Source organism: Asterias amurensis, chromosome 6, assembly GCF_032118995.1.
Source record: "Asterias amurensis chromosome 6, ASM3211899v1".
Taxonomy (NCBI): domain Eukaryota; kingdom Metazoa; phylum Echinodermata; class Asteroidea; order Forcipulatida; family Asteriidae; genus Asterias; species Asterias amurensis.
The window spans coordinates 12,370,260-12,389,099 of NC_092653.1; the positions used below are offsets into that span (position 1 = coordinate 12,370,260).

General features: G+C 37.3%; 3 protein-coding genes across 6 annotated transcripts in view; 2 read left to right on the forward strand and 1 right to left on the reverse strand.

Annotated features, from left to right (window-relative positions):
- LOC139938575 (GATOR1 complex protein DEPDC5-like) overlaps positions 1-15,523 on the reverse strand; it is a 92,758-nt gene extending 77,235 nt beyond the window's left edge. For all 4 annotated transcript variants that reach the window (XM_071934151.1, XM_071934148.1, XM_071934150.1 and 1 more), the window contains exons 1-6: positions 15,445-15,523; positions 13,033-13,220; positions 12,475-12,562; positions 11,059-11,111; positions 9,547-9,719; positions 6,051-6,249 (exon numbers count right to left, since the gene is read on the reverse strand). In XM_071934151.1, coding sequence (XP_071790252.1) covers positions 6,051-6,249; positions 9,547-9,719; positions 11,059-11,111; positions 12,475-12,562; positions 13,033-13,066 — 547 coding nt within the window. In that variant the 5' untranslated portion in view covers positions 13,067-13,220; positions 15,445-15,523. The remainder of the gene's footprint in view (positions 1-6,050; positions 6,250-9,546; positions 9,720-11,058; positions 11,112-12,474; positions 12,563-13,032; positions 13,221-15,444) is intronic.
- LOC139938091 (apelin receptor B-like) lies at positions 3,950-5,173 on the forward strand. Its single transcript, XM_071933472.1, has one exon. It carries the CDS (start codon positions 3,950-3,952, stop codon positions 5,084-5,086), a length of 1,137 nt encoding a protein of 378 aa, XP_071789573.1. The 3' UTR covers positions 5,087-5,173.
- A 316-nt stretch (positions 15,524-15,839) lies between the features above and the next one.
- On the forward strand, positions 15,840-18,529 carry LOC139938669 (endoplasmic reticulum resident protein 29-like). The gene is made up of 3 exons (XM_071934282.1): positions 15,840-16,017; positions 16,216-16,354; positions 17,052-18,529. The coding sequence occupies exons 1-3, from the start codon at positions 15,898-15,900 to the stop codon at positions 17,549-17,551; spliced, it is 759 nt and encodes a 252-aa protein (XP_071790383.1). The 5' UTR covers positions 15,840-15,897; the 3' UTR covers positions 17,552-18,529.
- Positions 18,530-18,840: the final 311 nt, after the last annotated feature.

Below are 18,840 nucleotides of genomic sequence, written 5' to 3' on the forward strand. Positions count from 1 at the left end.
ATGTATATTTACATAATGTACCATCAACTTTTCATATGTAAATATGTAAATCATAATTGGGGTGTGTTGGTTTTTTGGTACCACACTGTAGATGTGGCAACTGCACTCTTATGAAAAAATAATAAGTGCACTTTAAAATATTTTAAATAGTCCAAGGCAACGTGTTCCTTTAAGCAATGTTTGGGCAAAAGATTTAATTTGCAATGATGCTCAATGAACAATACAAACTGCATTTCAATACAAACAAAAACGCTGCTTAAAGTTTTAAACACGAAGTGCACATACATGTAGTATCAAATGGAAACGTAAACAATTTTAGTGCATGTATATTTACATGATGTACCATCAACTTTTCATATGTAAATATGTAAATCATAATTGGGGTGTGTTGGTTTTTTGGTACCACACTGTAGATGTGGCAACTGCACTCTTATGAAAAAATAATAAGTGCACTTTAAAATATTTTAAATAGTCCAAGGCAACGTGTTCCTTTAAGCAATGTTTGGGCAAAAGATTTAATTTGCAATGATGCTCAATGAACAATACAAACTGCATTTCAATACAAACAAAAACGCTGCTTAAAGTTTTAAACACGAAGTGCACATACATGTAGTATCAAATGGAAACGTAAACAATTTTAGTGCATGTATATTTACATGATGTACCATCAACTTTTCATATGTAAATATGTAAATCATAATTGGGGTGTTGTTGGTTTTTTGGTACCACACTGTAGATGTGGCAACTGCACTCTTATGAAATAATAATAAGTACACTTTGATATGTTAAATAGTACAAGTATTGTACTATTGATAATTCTATTTAAAATACATATAAATATGAGATGCTCGTCAAGTTTTGGGTGTTACATGTAATATTCATATACACAATCACATTTTATGTGCACCTATATTCCCATGAATGTAGGGCACTGTGATATTTATTATTAGTAAAGCCCATTCAAGTATATTACTTTGGCTAATTTGTTTAAAAGTAAATAAGTACAATTGTGATACTGGTGAAAACTTGTGTTAATTTCTGTTTCGCATTGTACGATGTGTAACTGCACTTTCATGATTGAATAATACGCGCACTTTGATAAAAAGTTTCCTAATCTATACGCAAACAACCAAGTATATTATTTAATCATTTTTACACAAATACAATTGGGATGCTGGTGAAAGTTTGTTTACGATAGTTTGTGTATCACTATGACGATGACAGGAAGTTCAATCGTACTCTCACTTCGATAGTAATTTTTGAATTAAATATGTTAAGTCACTCTCTTAATGTAAAAGAGTGGAAAACTACTCATTTTGTCCGCCATACCACTCTTGCAAAGAGCAATTATTGGCGGACAACTGTTTTTAGAGTGAAAGGCGAGTACTTGCAACTCAATTTAGATTGAAGTTTGATCCAACTTCACTCAAAAAGAGTGACACAGAATGACTTTCACTCTCAAAACACCTAAACGGACACCACTCGGACAAGAGAGTGAATTTTTCACTGGCTTACATTAAGAGAATACAACATAAAAGACTATCCGAACACATACGCACATGTATTATGCCTCGTCAGATGTAAATAAATGCAATTTGGAATGCTGATGAAACTTTGTGTGTGTTAATTTTTGTGTCACAATAAATATATTTTGTTTATGAAGGGACTGAACTAAGTGATGATAAGAAACTATCTTAATCTTTAAAGGCAGTGGACACTATTGGTAAATACTCAAAATAATTATTAGCATAAAACCGTTATTTGGTAATGAGTAATGGGGAGAGGTTGATAGAACAAAACAATAAAACAATGTGAGCAACAGCTCCCTCTGAAGTGATGTAGTTTTCAAGAAAGAAGTAATTTTCCACGAATTTGATTTTGAGCCCTCAGATTTAGAATTTGAGGTTTCGAAATCAAGCATCTGAAAGCACACAAGTTCGTGTGACAAGGGTGTTTTTTCTTTCATTATTATCTCGCAACTTCGACAACCAATTGAGCTCAAATTTTCACATGTTTGTTGTTTTAGGCATATTTGAGATACACCAAGTGAGAAGACTAGTCTTTGGCAATTACCAATAGTGTCCAGTGTTTTTAAGGAACTACATGTATGTTGTTAAACTTTCAAGAAGAAAGGGGGAATATGATGAAACAAAAATCATTTAAAAAATTTAACGAGTGCAGTGCGAGTAAGGAAATGTTTGAGCTTTAAAGGCAAATTACACCTTTCGTTTTTTTCAACCGTTAGGTCATTTTAAACCAGATACATGTACAATAAAACTAACCTGTGAAAAACTCATTTCAAAAGGTGGCAGCCTTTTTGAGAAAAGACCAGTTTTTCACATCTGTGTTCAAAACCTAATAACGCTGCAAGCGTCCCATCAATGGCAGAGCTAGGTAAAGCACTTGCATGTACCAGCTAAAAAATGTTCAATTAAAAGTAGAGCTATCCGCAACATTAAACAAAATGCAATTTACTCAAGTTCAACGTTTAATTAAAACAAAACCAATTGTACATGTATGTCACAAATGACTAAAAGTCACCAACATTAATTGCTTGGATTATAAGGAACCAAGGTCAATGGGTAAACCACACTGCCTCCCTCCCTCACAAAAAAAACAGACGAAGCATGCTATAAGACGTAGACTAATACACGTAGATATCTAACCCCCCAACCCCCCAATTCCCCTGCGGATGAGAGATTTAGTTAAGACAATGTAGTTGGAGTTTTGTGTTTACCTGTTTAATGTGAGGGTATTTTACAATTTTTAATCAAAAGTACAAACAAGAAGTACATTCATTATAAGTACATTGCACTGTCCCACTTCGATTGACTTAAAGACACTGGACACTATTGGTTATTGTCACAGACTAGCCTTCACACTTGTATCTCAACATATGCATAAAACAACAAACCTGTGAAAATTTGAGCTCAATCAGTCGTTGAAGTTGCGAGATAATGAAAGAAAAAAGCACCCTTGTCACACAAACTTGTGTGCTTTCAGATGCCTGATTTCGAGACCTCAAATTCTAAATCAGAGGTCTCGAAATCAAATTCGTGGAAAAATTACTTCTTTCTCGAAAACTAGATTACTTCAGAGGGAGCCGTTTCTCACAATGTTTTATACTATCAACAGCTCTCCATTACTCGTTGCCAAGTAAGGTTTAATTATGCCAATAATTATTTTGAGTATTTACCATTAGTGTCCACTGCCTAATACTGATATCACAAAACCAACAGGATGAGACCTTAAGACACACAACCTAAATATAGAGTTAAACCTTTAATTAAGCAGTGAGATTATTCATTAGTTTAATCCCTTGTACAATTATTAATTAAACCGCTATGTCTTATCAGTGATCACTGAAGTCAACGTATGGATTAAGGACCAGTGACAATGGGAAAGTGTACAGCCTCGATTCCCTCACACACACAAAAAAAAAAAAAAAAATGAGGCAAAACACAGTTACGACAATTTGGAAAAATGTTTCGGCAGGTACATGCACATGTAGGTCCTTGTAGATGATTAAACGGAATTACTCAAATGATAAATCACATACATGTAATGGATGCGAGGAACGTTTGTTACAGGAGCAAACAGACTGAATTGGAGCAGGATGCAGATGATGATGGAGTGTTTTTTGATGCAACATCAAAAATGACACTTTGAGCGAAGAGCGTTTAAAGATGCAAGGTGACCACCATTCGTGACCACCTCTCATATGTACAAGACATAACGTGTGTTGACTGTCAAGATTATTCAGACTATATGACGATGAGGCTTCAGTCTATGTAGAGGAGACTCTCATTTCTGTCAAGCTCTAGTTTTTGGCATATTTTTGCAAGACTGCTTTTGTTTCAGAAGCAGTGCTGATGGCATAAACTAACATATTTTGTCAAGACTAGGAAACCTTCAAAGATTTATCCATGTGATATTCTCTTATTCAGTGATGGATTTAAACACAACCATGGTGTCAGAGGACTGCAGTGCTTCTTATAACATCACTGAGGAGACAGTTTCTGAGTGGCTTTTTACTCCAGCAGACACCATCATTATTACCGTCATCATCCCAATTATCCTGGGTCTTGGAGTTATCACGAATGCTACATTTCTCTTTGTCATTTATCGCGTTCCAAAACTGAGATCTGTGACAAGCATTTACTTGGCACACTTGGCCCTGGCCGATCTTCTGTACTTAATTATGTCAGCGTTTTACCACATTTGGAGGTACGCATCATCACCTATGGTACCCCACACCCCTTTTATGGGTTTGGCTGGGTGTGGCTGTTTTATTACTGTTACGAATACTGGGTATTTTGCATCCATCGCACTGGTGACTAGCATGTCATTTGAGAGATACCTTGCCTTGTGTCATCCAATGAAACATCTGAAAATACGCGGCAGGGGGCTTACTCTCACATCGTTGGCAATCTGCTGGTTAGTTGGCTTTGCATTTGCTGCAATGACTGTTCTCAGTTCAGCGACTCTCTACACGGATTGCCTACAATGGCCTGATGAGGACGAGTACCTAGGGTTCCCTTTGATAAGATCATACTGTGGTCCTGTCCAACCCTGGGTACCGTACTACACTTTACCCCTCGTAAATGTACCCTGGTTTATCGCAATGGTGGCTAACATCTACATGTATGTATGCATTGTAACAACATTAAACAAACGTGGTACCAAGATCCAAGACCCAAAGGCAGTGCAGATTCGGAACCAAGTAGCCAAGATGCTGATTGTCAATGGAGTAGTATTCTTCATCTGCCAGACACCATACCGCGTGATAAGTCTGACCGCATGGGTTAGTCTCTTAGCACAGATTCAGGATCCTTTGAGCACAGCCCTTGGAAATGCTGGCGTATGGATATCGAGCCTTCCTCAGTTGACGAACACCTTCATCAATCCATTGATTTATGGAATGATGAGTGGACAGTACAGAACGGCATTAATCCAAGTGTTTCAATGTCAACCCAAGGCAAGACTGATGAGACAACAGGCTACCACAACTAGAGCACCAAAGACTGACAACTCAGCCTCCCAAATCACCCTAACGACAAGTGAGACATTTGAAACTAGACTGTGACTACTTCAATTCGTCTGGCTCTATTCTATACTCAAACCCACAGATCATTAGACAATCTTCTCAAGTCAGTAAAACATTGTATGTATGGTTTATTCATCCGATAAAATGTGAAAGACTAGAGAATTTCCTGTGACACAATTTGGAAAATAACTCGTACCTGATCGATTAGGCCTATAATTTACATTGGTAATTCACTTCACGCACTTTTGCACCAAGTTTATGAACCGAGAAATACTCAATATCTTGCAAAGACAAGTACATTATTTTGCGCACAATGGTAATGATACAATAATGCTCGATTCCGAACAAGTTCATATATTCCACTTGCTTTGGTTACGACCTTGTTGTACACAAAACATTTTATGACCTCTTTGAGGTATTTGTTGGGGGTACACAAAACCGTTACGCTGTTGTTGGACGTCCACAAAACAGTGTTGGTCTTTTAGATCGGGACGGGAGCCTACATGTAGCTAGGAAGTTAACCAGTGTACAACGAAGGAAATTGACATCTGTAAAGCACGTTCTGATATGTGTGGTCCGATACACCACTCCTGTAGCATACCTTTAATTGAAGGCACTGGACACCTTTGGTAATTGTCAATGTCCAGTATTACTTGGTGTATAAAATAACAAATAGTGCACAATTTGGGAGAGAATAAGGAACTAAAAAACACCCCTGTTGCACAAATGTGTGTGCTTTCAGATGCCCAAAAAGGTCTTCAGGCTTGAATTCCTTGAATATTTGACAAATGTTTGAGTGAGAAATTACCCCTTTCTCAAAAACAGTGTTGCTTCAGAGGTAGCCATTTCTCACAGTGTTTTGTACAATCAACAGCTCTCCATTGCTTGTTACCAAGTAAGTTTTTATGCAAACAATAATTTTGAGTAATTACCAATAGTGTCCAATACCTTTAATTGAGAATCAAATCAAAATCTTGACAAAGAGACACAAAAAAGAACTTACCGCACGTGTCAAAGTCCCACATCTCTGAGCTCATCTGTATGAACATGTACACCATGGCAGTGGCCGAGCGAAACGCAACGCGTGTATCTTCAGTCACTGCACCACACATCACCTTCTCTCCACGAGCCCATAGTTCGTTGACCTGAGCCCGGATACCTGAGTATTCTATCTTCTGCTGGACATGGAGGCAAGATCGAACCTGGAGAGAAATTCAAGTATGTTACAAATAAATAGTAGTATTAAAGGAACATTAAAGGCAGTGGACACTACTGGTAATTACTCAAAATAATTATTAGCATAAAACCTTTCTTGGTGATAAGTAATAGGGAGGGGTTGATGGTACAAAACATTGTGAGAAACGGCTCCCTCTGAAGTGCCATAGTTTTGAGAAAGAAGTAATTTTCCACGAATTTGATTTCGAGACCTCAGATTTACATATGTAGAACTTGAGGTCTCGAAATAAACGCACACAACTCCATGTGACAAGGTTGTTTTTTTCTTTCATGATTATCTCGCAACTTCAATGACCGATTGAGCTCAAAGGTTTGTTATTTTATGCATCTAACACGTTATGTTGAGATACACCTGTGAAGGCTAGTCTTTGACAATTACCAATAGTGTCCACTGCCTTTAAGGAATTTGGCAAGCAAAAAACCTCATCCTAAGATCACAGATTTACACGGTCTTTATGATGATGATGGTAGAAAATATCCCTTGAAGTATTTCTGTCTGAACTGTCATATCTGATGAGAAATAAATACGACTATTTCCTGCTTGTAGTGTTTTTGCTCAGTCAGTTTCAGTTAGTGAGGGTTTAAAAAAAAAATGTTTTAATTGATGTCATGCATAATGTGTACTCCGTTTCACTGTTTTCTTGTGACCCAGATGGCCAATCGATCGGAATACGTATAGTGCTTACACTGTCGGCAACTGTTTTGTTTTTCTGTAATGTTCCTTTAATTAATAAATAGTATCATTGAAGACCTTATCAATTTGCGTAAGAAAATGATAAGCTTCACAGGACCAACAAAAAGAATAAAATTAAATAGAATTGTACCAAGGACAATTTTAACATTTAAAATAAACATCAAATAACAAAAACCATATAAGCAAAATAAATAAAAATGTATGACTACTTAAACAATTAATAATTCTTCCCGAAGCAATTCATTTTTTTCAATGTATTATTTGTTTCTGTAAAAGAAAAGACTGAATAGTTGTTCTAAACAAGCTATGATCGTGTGGGTTTTACCCCCATTTTGGAGTACTGTACGTGGGGTAAATCGATATTTGATGGCGATTTGTATGACAATCATGCTGACCAGGCATTGTGATTGAACCAGGCATCCTCATGCATTTGACTTTATGAACAAGACGATTTAAAACATGATCTTTATGGTAAATTAAACACACATGCAAATATGTAATGCAATGATAACGGAATGGAGTTTACTTTCAAGTTTGTGAATTGGACGTGGATGGTCTTTTTAGATGCACTAAGAAACTGCTTTCACCAAACGACAAACGAATTCTCTGCCATTGAAAATTAACTTGAAAAACATTCTCTTGCCCATGAAAATTGAAACATTTTCATGAATGTCTTTGGATCACAACCAATTTAGTTTGAGGAAGGCGGTCTTCCCTATATGAAATGTCCTTGGAATTCTGACAAGAAAAAGTTGTCCGGTCTTTGGAACCTTTTAAAAAGTATTGAAGTGGCAGGTACAGAATTACAATTCTAAAGTACGGGATACCTCAATGAAGGGAAAGGGATAAGACTTAGCATGGAGGGGATACAATTAAGTACGGTTTGGGGTAACACTTTGGGAGCGTTCGATTAGCTTCCCCGGGTCAACCCCGGTGTGCTCATCCGACTGGCGTGTTTCTTTTTCCAGGATGAACATGGGTAGATAATTACCCAACGTTCGTCCTGAAAAAGTTGCCTATTTCTTTTTCCAGGACGAACGTGTGCAGATAATAACCCACGTTCTTCCTGGAAAAAATACGCATCCGGTTGTGTGGTGATGTCAGTGCACCTCGGGTCAGCCCCAAGTGCCCCGTTTGTGGATCGGGTCAACCCCGGTATAAAGCTAAACGAACGCACCCTACATGTAAGTGTCTAAGTTGTAGTGGTTCTAGAAAAAGTGGTGTTAGAAGAAGAATTAAGTTGTTTTCCTTCTTTTAAACACTGCCACAACTAACAGAGAGATATATCATGTACATGGTGTTTTAGTTACACTAACCGTACTTGAAAAGAAAAGAAAAAACTCAAGGGGAATGGTGCATGAGAGCAAGGACTTTAAGTGCAAGACAACCATCTCAAGTAATCATTCATTCTTTGAAGTGCATGTACTCAACGCTTCTTGTTGCAACGGACACTTGGGGCCGTTTTGTGTTTCTTTCTTCCACATCTTACCCTTGAGGATGAGGGTGAGAAACCCCCAAGAGATTCCTTCGGCTGCTTGATAGGATGGGGGACACTCGGGATTGGCTCGGGAAGCTGACTTGCCGAGAATGGGGGGGGGGGTGGGTTGTTTGAAAGAAAAGTATTAAGTACAGGGAAGAGGATTGAGATGGAGGAGGAAATGATAGGAAGCATAGTCACAAAGTTAATCATTCAGTAGAGCTTACATATTTACCGAAAAAGTGTTAATTCTATGACTCTGTTAGGGGCCATTCACATTGACAATATTTGCAAGCGTACAAACTGTAAAGGGGAGGGGGCTGCATCCCTGAATGTTTTCTAAAAAGGTGATCTTGTCATTTTTTGGTAATCATGCGAGGCTGGATGCTTCATTTTTGAAAGTGCAAGAGCACCAAGACGTTTTATTAAAGGTAGAGGGCATCCCCATGAGGAAAGTTTAATTTCTATTGGAACATTGCAAAGGGCACTAAAGGGGGTAACAGAGGCAATTGCTGTTGTTGCCTTCGTGAAGTATCAGAACTGCTATGGCTAAACTCACAGCCACATCAATGATTTAAAGAGATAAGGATGAGTGCTGGGCATCATATCACACATCAGATGGCTAGATTCCCACGCAGTATTTCACTGCACTTGTACACGCAAGAATACTGGGGCTGGTAAACCATTGTTTTCACTAAGTAAGTCTTTCCCATGCTAAGCAAACTAATATGCAAAACAGCTTCATGAAATTTGCCATGTGGAAGAAACGCAAGAACAAAAGGCAAACAAGTTTTTTTCACAGACAGACTGATGAATGTCCTAGTGCTACATGTAGTATTAGGAATAGGTGTGTAATGGGGTCTTTACCGTCTTTTATGCGAGCAATAGTTTTTAAAACAACACACAAGACCCTCAGCTTTACGCCCCATCCAAGGACACAAGTGTCACAACCGTGTCTCGAACCAACACTCTTCTGATCAGATACAGCAGAGCTTGATTTCCGAGCTCTTATAACCGCTCGGCCACAACACTTTCTCCCTCCCCTGGATGTAATAATGTAATCTCAGGAGATCCCAGGGCTATTTTTCCTACCAGGCTGTTCTTGAGTCGCCACATGTCACTGCGACTGATGTACTGGTCTTTAAAGACCAACTCCACAAGATCCAGACCAACATCTTGAACTGACGACACACGGCAAACCTCAACATCTTTGTAGGCTCTCAGTTGGAACAGGTTAGCTATCGTCTGATCCACGCTGATAATCTCTGATAAAAGAAAAATCATAAATTTTGAAGGTTATTGGTCTTTTTTTGACATGTTTGAAAGGCAATGCAAGATTGTTAAATTATTAAATTATTTAAAGACAGTGGACACTATTGGTAATTGTCAAAGAAAAATTTGAGCTCAATCAGTCATCGAACTTACGAGATAACAATGAAAGAAAAAACATGTTGTCACATGAAGTTGTGTGCATTTAGATGGTTGATTTCGAGACCTCAAGTTCTAAATCTGAGGTCTCAAAATCAAATTCGTGGAAAATTATTCTCCCTCGAAAACTATGGCACTTCAGAGGGAGCCGTTTCTCACAATGTTTTATACCATCGACCTCTCCCCATTACTCGTGACCAAGAAAGGTCTTATGCTAATAATTATTTTGAGTTATTACTAATAGTGTCCACTGCCTTTAAATTATGAAATTTCATAAGTTTCAGTCTTAAACTGTTAAAACGGACATAATCTTGTTATTTATGATTTGTTTATTTGTTTTTTTTATTGTTTGACTAGTTTGGTTCCTTTTTGGGGGATAGTTATTCTTAAAGTCTCAATGAAATTGAAACTATTCACTTATTCTCTATTTATTTGTTTAATTACTTTTGGAGGGACTCTAAAATCTCAATAAAATTGACTCTTATACTGAAAAAAAATACACTTTAAATTGGAACAGCATCCAACTTGTTTGTGCTTATTTTGTAAGGGTGTGGTTGGAGGGATGGGGGTTCTAGTCTTGAAATTCTGATGATTGCAATGGAAACTTTAAAGGAACACGTTGCCTTGGATCAGTCGAGTTGGTCTTTGAAAAGCGTTTGTAACCGTTTTTTTATAAAATGCATATGGGTAGAAAGATGTTGTAAAAGTAGAATACAATGATCCACACAAACATGCCTCGAAATTGCGTGGTTTTCCTTTTACCTCGTCGACTAACACGTCGGCCATTTATGGGGGTCAAAATTTTGACTCCCATAAATGGCCGACCATGTTAGTTCGAACAGTAGAAGGAAAACCATGCAATTTCGAGGCAAACTTGTGTGGATCATTGTATTCTACTTTTAAAACATCTTTCCAACCATATATGCATTTTATAAAAAACAGTTACAAACGCTTTTGTTTTGACCAACTCGTCCGATCCAAGGCAACGTGTTCCTTTAACTACTTAAACCAATGGTGTATACAAAAACCAACCTTTGTTACGAAGTGAGGTTTTGTGCTAATAATTTGTTTGAGTACACAACGTAGTTACCAATACTGTCCACTTCCTTATAATGTTAAAACTTAACTTAGCTATTTTATAGAAAATTCATCTTTTTGTGTGTTTGTTAAACTTACCCTTCTGTGGTAGCTCTACATCTTTTAACGTGTTTACTTGTAACAGGAGATGGCTGTTGAAAAAAAGGTGGACTCTAGGTTATTTCAACTTTAGGAAAAAACCCTTATGCATCCATGTTTGTAAGACAAATTACAATGCAAAATTATTTCAATCACAAATAATTTAAATTAATTTGAACCCATACCACCACAAATGATCAAGAGAAATATTTCCATCTAAAAAACTTGAAGTTTGAAGTTTTCATAAGTTGATTTGATTTAGTGTTTTTTGAAGTAAAATTTGATCTGTTTATAGACAATATAATTAAGTATTCGTCATTCATAATATAACAATCTTCCAGTTTTCATAATAAATATTAATTGATTCCATTTGATAATCTCCAGCCAGACAACTAAATGTTGTTAGGGGGGGCGGGGGGGTTGGTGGTGAGCTATGAAAAATCTCATGCATAGCTGGCCCCTGGACTTGGCATATCTGTATTACGTACACAGAGATCTAGCTCAGCTACAATTTGTAGGCAGCCAAGCTAGACCTGTTTACACTGAGCAGTCACAAAAGCTCATTGCGTCTTGTATAGCTCCAACAATTGTATCAAAGTTCAAATGTCTTTTGAAGACAAGATAATGTGCAGAACTTAACATACATATTGTACAGGGTCAATTTCACAAAGATCTTAGGATCTTCGTACAAGATATTCAAAACTTACGGCTAGTCCTAAGTTTGGACTAGTTACTTGTCCGAACTCGAGATAAGACAGACAGGGGGTGAGAAACAAAAAAAAGCTAACAGGACCTAACATTGACAAGCTACATGCACAATGTAAGAGGGAAAATTAGGTTGAAGAAAATAATGATTTGGTGCAACTGAAAGTTTTCAAAAGAATTTAATCTTTCTTTAGTCCTCCCTTTGAAGTAACTTAAGTTTTCGAGAAGGAAGTTAATTTTCCACGAGATTGATTTCAAGACCTCAGATTTAGAACTTGGACACCCCTGTCACCAAATCCTTACTATAAATAAATTGTGAACGTCCACTTGAACATGAAGAGGAAGAGGACTTTAACAGTATTTTAAGTACACTGGTGTGAATTTTTCACCAAAAAGGTTTCAGATTAAAATTTGTGTTCCGGACCCTGTGCATTTGGTTTTTGACAGAACCATTGGATGACATCCTGAGTAAATCAAACACTTTGTGAAGTCGCCTTTCAGAATCGACCATCAACCAACAAAGACAATAAAAACCATCTTAGAAACCATCTTTTTAGATTGTGTGTTTGTTTGTTTGTTTGTTTGTTTGTTTGTTTGTTTGTTTGTTTGTTTGTTTGTTTGTTTGTTTGTTTGTTTGTTTGTTTGTTTGTTTGTTTGTTTGTTTGTTTGTTTGTTTGGTTGTTTCAAATTTGTAGTCATGCTACAACTCACCTGTTCTTTTCATCTGGGTGAAAAATCTCCAAAATATCACCCACTTTTATGCCGGGGAACTCCTTTGGGTTCAAAATGAGCTCCTCCTCTGGAAGGAATAAAATTCCAACTTATTTTAATAAAGTAAATTGAAAATGTTTAGCCCAAAACCAACAGGACCTAAGAGGGAGCTTGAGCCAACGATCACCCCGATCCATCCACCAGCCCACCCAAGCCAACCAATCAGAGTCTCCCAACTGAACATACTGGGTGCATCACTACCAGTGGCTACCAAAGTTACAGGGTATTTTGCAATTGAGTGAAAGATACATGGGGATACAAAACTTGCAAAGTTGTGCACAGCCCACAGGCACAAGATGAGCAACTCTGGCTGAAACATGAAGTATTCACAGACACCATTTCAGTGAGCAACTCTTTTGATGCGACAATATACTGTATCAGCGCTGACAATGACCAGTGCTGTCAATGTAACAATACAATTGCTATTTGAAATAGGGGACATACTAGAGAAAGACAGTGCAGTTTCTTCCAAAACAGCGAAATCCATTGATTACTCACCACTAAAGCTTTTCTGATGGACCCACAGCTTCATATTCCAGTCAATTCTCTCCGATGCCCCTGAGTCCTATGTTGATTTATTGCCGTTTGAGCCAGACTGGCATTGTCACGGCTTGTACGGAGACTACATAGAGGCTGAATCTATTTGTTGAAGGTGGTCAATCGGTACAGTGTTTTTTCATTTTGATCTGAAACAAAACAGACTGAATTTAGATTCTTTTATGCAGCAGACATGAGAGTATTTAAAAACTTAAAAACAAATCATAATGCATTTAAGAAAACCCTCCAGAGAAAGGAGAATTTATGTCATGATTTTCGAAAGCTGTTGAAATTGTACGTGTTTGACCATTTCGCCCTTTTTCGATTGAAGTGACTCGTAACCCTCCGGCTCCGCCGTCGGCAGGAGGGTTACGTTATCGCAACTAATCCAGGAACCACAAATTCTCTTTTTAATAATCTAGTTGTTGAGACATAGTGAACCTTCATCCTCCCATCGGTCGGCAAGATGGATTGATAGAGTGTTTGTGGAAATATCCCTGTAGGCTACATTGTAATTAATAAGACATAACCTGAATTCAGGTAAGATGCAGTTAGGCTTATCTCACATGCCTGTTAAAAAGAAACTAGTTTTGACAATGTTTGAGGATCGACTCAATGGACACAAATAAAGGTCTCTTCAATTCGCTTCCTTTATTTCAAGGCTCTTCCAGTAAAGTATTTGTCATTTCCTGTTTCACTTAAAATGACCGGGAAAGTGAGGGAGCAAAATAATGAAAGATTTTTACTCTCAAAGCTTACTTTATACGGCAGGCCTGGAATTACACGGTGGCCACAACGACCATGGCCGTCGATGCCCTTCCAACTGGCCGTGATGCCCTTCAAAAATTTCTGCTTTTCACGGCCATAATTGCCTTGCCCTTTTTTCCTTTTGGCCGTCGTGCCCTTTTTTTTCTTCTTAAAAAAAAGGGCCGTCGTGCCTTTATTTTGATTTTTGGGGTTGAACAAAGAATTGACTAGAGTGGGATTCGAACCAACGACCTCCGGATTAACGGCGCTCTACCAACTGAGCTATCTAGCCCTATATTGGCGGTGTCCCTATTTTGTCAATACCTTTGTTCGGTGGTGCCAGTCAGAAGCCATACAACCGTTAACTGCCGTGTAGCCAGGGATCACACCCAAATTACGATACAACCTGGGAAGCGGCAGCTAGGGGATCACCTTAAGGGGATGCGACTTTTTATTTCAGATATCAATATAAACCACAAGGGAAATTGACTGGGTAAATTTGTAAATGATTTTTGGGGGTTGAACAAAGAATTGACTAGAGTGGGATTCGAACCAACGACCTCCGGATTAACGTGCCGGCGCTCTACCAACTGAGCTATCTAGCCCTATATTGGCAGTGTCCCTATTTTGTCAATACCTTTGTTCGGGGGTGCCAGTCAGAAGCCATTATTTTCATAAAAAAAACACAAATATTTACGTGTTTACATGTACATCTCTCACAGCAATAACGATACTGGTTCAATGAATTTGGGAATCGCAAATCTCTTTTTTTCCTTTCTTTTTTGGGGCCAAAATTAGGCTCATGTGTCCTTTGAACTCTCATTGTCCCCGGGGACGACAGAACATCCACTCCGCAATCTCAAAAATTAGACTAGCCTAATTTTGGCAAAAAAAGAGAGAAAAAAAGAGAGATTAGCGATTTATTGAACCAGTATCGTTATTGCCGTGAGAGGAGCTCACCCGAGTGAGGACTGCGGGGTAGACCCAGGGAAAATAATCGAACGCACCCATAGAGTACGTGGAGGATGCCACTTTGATACACATAATATTAATATTATAATAAGGGGAGAGGCGTGTTGTGGGAGGTGACTTTGCAGGGGCAACTTTGTTAAGTAATAAGCAGCCGATTTCACGAAACGCTAGGATTAATCCTAACTCGAGTTAGGACGAGTAACCCGTCCTAACTTAGGATGGGTTCAATTCGTCCTACGTGTTTGGATACGGAACTGAACCCGTCCAAAGTCCTACGATTAATCCTAAGTTAGGAAGAGTTTGGTGAAATCGACGGCTAGAGTGATATTGACTGGCTTTATTATATCATGCATGCTGCGGTTGTCCACTGTCGAGTATGTTTGATGCATACATCAATACAAATATTAAAACATGTATGATTCAGCGTGGATTCACAATACCAAGTTTACAAATGAAATACACATGTTGTATGATTATTATGATGTACAAACATGACAACAAAAGTCGAAACCAAAATTCCAAAAACGTTTCATTGTTGATTGGATTTTGTGATCGACAGTTTCGTTAAATAAAAGTTAACATGATCAAGTAAAATGTGGGCACCAAAATGTGAAAAACCAACTTTTAAAAAAAATCAGCGATCTGGTGTTTTACCTTAACGACCTTTTAATCAGCAACCCACATGCCATTTGGCGGCCATCACGGCTATCCGATGTTATGATTTTGCCAAAATGTTTGGTGAGGTCATGACCTTACACACGTGTAAGGGACTACATCCAAAGTTCTAAAACTAGATGCTACAATTAACTAAATCTAGTAACTACTAATTGTTTGATTGATTTTGTTTATTTTATGGTGTCAACACTACCACTTTGAGCGAAATGTTGTTATAACAGCTATTTGAGAGTTGCCTTTATTTAAGGAAAAAGAAACCTGGGGATAAAATATGAACAGTCGTAGACTTTCAATAGAGGTCTGCTCTCCAGACGCCTTAATGTACGAATGTACCGAGTGCACTGTGTGCCGCCAGTCTGAATTAAAAATCAAAACAGACGACAACACAAATTCAAGAAACGCATCGTTGTCGTGCTCGGATTGAATGTGGAAATGGCTCCAAATGTGTATGTTTTTTCCCTGATTCTTTCAGTTTTGGTATTTAGTATTGGATTGGTGAACTCCTTCGGCTTTCAAGGCTCTGTGGCGCTTGATTCACTTACATTTGACAAGGTAAACATTTTCCGTCGATCGCACAATAATTTTAATTTTGGTACAAATCAAATACAAATTACATGTAAACCATTTTTTGTCATTCCCTTTGGGATTGTCCAATCAAAGCATGCCATATTGTATCAACATAATTATAATTCATGAAGCACAAACTGTTTTATAATGAAAATTGAGTTTCTACTTTTCATCTTGATTCAGGTAATTGGTAAATTCAAAGCAGTCTTAGTCAAGTTTGATGAGAACTATCCGCATGGAGAGAAGCAAGAAGAGTATAAGAAGATAGCGTCTGGTGGGAGTTCTCAGCCTGAATTACTCATTGCTGAGGTTGGAATACAAGGTGAATACTAAGGCCAAATAACACAAAATACCACCAGTTGATCGTCCAGATTTTTCAAAAAAGAAGAGGATGAGGGCCTTACTATTTACTATGTACTATTTTTGATCAAGATGGCCGCTAAAAGTATTTCAAATCAAACAGGCCACCAACTCTTCAGTTTGAATCAACCGCAAACTTATTTATACCTATTAGTTGCATGAGGACCTGTGTTAACACTAACACTAACAGGGTCGGATAACAGGTTTGCTGGTAGGCATTCACTAATAATTGTTTTATGAAACAGACGGTTACAAGTGTTCGAAAAAAGAATGCGACCCCAAAAAAGGGCGGTCATCTGGTATTTTTTTTTAGGGGGGGGCCTAACCCTTCATGATTTAAAACTAAAAGAGTCCTTCAAAACTTTTTGCAAGATAAATGGATAAAACACAAATTTTTTATCATCCTGAATGGCCCCTCAAATAGTAAAAGAAAATGTGGCTATTTTTAAGTTTGCAGATGGTTTTGTTGGGATTGCAACTGAAGTTAATAGCAACCATTTTGCTCATTTTAACATGGCTGCCAGTGCTGCATAAACAGATTACATTTACTCCTACTACAGAGTTAAGGTTTTCATGGTAGCAGAAATGAAGACTTGACGAAGGGGCTTTGATTTAAAAATGCAAAATAAATGCTTTATTTTTCCAAATCATCATTACAGATTTTGGAAGTAAGGAAAATGGCGACTTAGCAGAACGCTTCAACATCCTCAAAGAAGAGCGACCCACTTACAAACTTTTCCTCCAAGGAAAGAAAGAGCCAATCAGCTACATCGGAGAAATAATCAGCTCGAGCATCTTGGATTTTGTTCAGGAACATTCTGGCCTTTGGATTGGTCGAGAGAGCTGCATTGAAAGCTTTGATAATATAATCAAGGAGTTCATCAACGGAGACGAGATGAAGCAGAATTTGCTTCTTGAGAAGGCAGCGGAAGAAAAAGAGAAATTAGAGTTGCAGGACGAGAAGAAATCTGCAGAGATTTACGTCAAAGTGATGAGAAAGATTCTGGAGAAGGGGAAAGAGTTTGTGATCTTGGAGATTGAGCGGGTCAAGAAATTGTTGAAAGAGAAAGTCAGTGATGCAAAGAAAAAGACTTTTGAAGCCAAGTTGAATATTCTGTCGTCATTTAGGGCTTTCATTAACTCTAAGGAAGAACTCTAGGGTATGCAAGAGCTGGGATACATTTTTGTTTCCAATTTGTTTTGCACATTTCCAAGGGAAATTAATTTGGGAAGTCTTCACTACATGTATGTAGAATTTCAATTAATTTGTCACATTTAAGAACACTTTAACTTTCGAAATGTAGGATATTCACCTTCACTCAAAGATGTCACAATTTCCATTGCAGTTGACAAGTTAAAAAAATAATGTTATGCAACTCATTTTTAATTTAACATTGTTATTAAATTTATACCCTGAAATCATTCTAATTTGTATCAAGGAAAAAATGTGCAATCTTAAAGAAAAAATTAATCTGGCTAAATCGTAATGTAAAGATTTTAATATAAAGTAAAATTTTGGAGTAGTAAGTACATGGAATTATATATAAAAAAAAATCTTCTTCACACATTTTTTTTTTTTTTTTGATGTTCAAGCAGCTCCAAGCTCATCAATGCAAAATTTTGAAATTTGTTAGCGATTAGATTATCTCTATTTTGAATTGTGAAAAAAAAAAATATTTTAAACAAATCATGACAAATTTTTGAATTTAATCTATGCAACACCTCAATGAAATATTGTTTAAATCATGAATTTTAATTAACTAGTCAGCCACTGTACATGTATCATTGGCCGATTTGTTTTATATAATACCTTAATTATGAAAACTTGATACCTGTACCTCCAATCTGTAAAACAAAACTGCCCCCAAACATCTGACATATCTTTTTTTTGAAGGAAAAGAACTTTGGAGATTTGCACAAAGAAACTTTAAACATCAGGGTCATTAGATAATGGGGATGTTATAGTAAGATTTACTATAGTGTTTCCCTGTTACTGTTTTCAAGATTTTTGACTTGACAAGGTCACAAGAAGCGTATTATCTCTTTTATCTAAATTTAGAAGTTATTATAATGGTCACTTAACACCAAGTTGCTGTATGTACCGAGAAAATTGCATTAAAGAATGTGGTTATTTTTAATCAAGCACAAATTGAACAGTTGTGTTTCATTTTTTCTTGGGGATCCCTCCATCCGTCTTGTCATGGCTGCAGATATAGATGGTAGAACCACAACCATGACCTCTATAGAACAATTTGTTGCTACATTTTGTACTAAAATGCTTCAACTTTCCAGGTTGTGAAAGCAAGTTTAAAATGATTTGTTTACAAAAGATAATTATGTGAAAATTCAGAACAAGGCAAAGTTTTTAAAGATTATGTTGAGCTTATCCCTATACTTTCGAAATAAGTGTGTCTTTGTTGATAGAGGGCGCGCTTTGGACTACCGAAG

What these genes read in the sequence shown, in the direction of transcription:
- LOC139938091 (XM_071933472.1), top strand. Translation starts at nt 3,950, where the DNA reads ATGGATTTAAACACAACCATGGTGTCAGAGGACTGCAGTGCTTCTTAT.
- LOC139938669 (XM_071934282.1), top strand. Translation starts at nt 15,898, where the DNA reads ATGGCTCCAAATGTGTATGTTTTTTCCCTGATTCTTTCAGTTTTGGTA. An exon ending in ATTCACTTACATTTGACAAG is followed by an intron (nt 16,018 to 16,215) that starts GTAAACATTTTC and finishes ATCTTGATTCAG; the next exon opens with GTAATTGGTAAATTCAAAGC. An exon ending in TGCTGAGGTTGGAATACAAG is followed by an intron (nt 16,355 to 17,051) that starts GTGAATACTAAG and finishes TCATCATTACAG; the next exon opens with ATTTTGGAAGTAAGGAAAAT.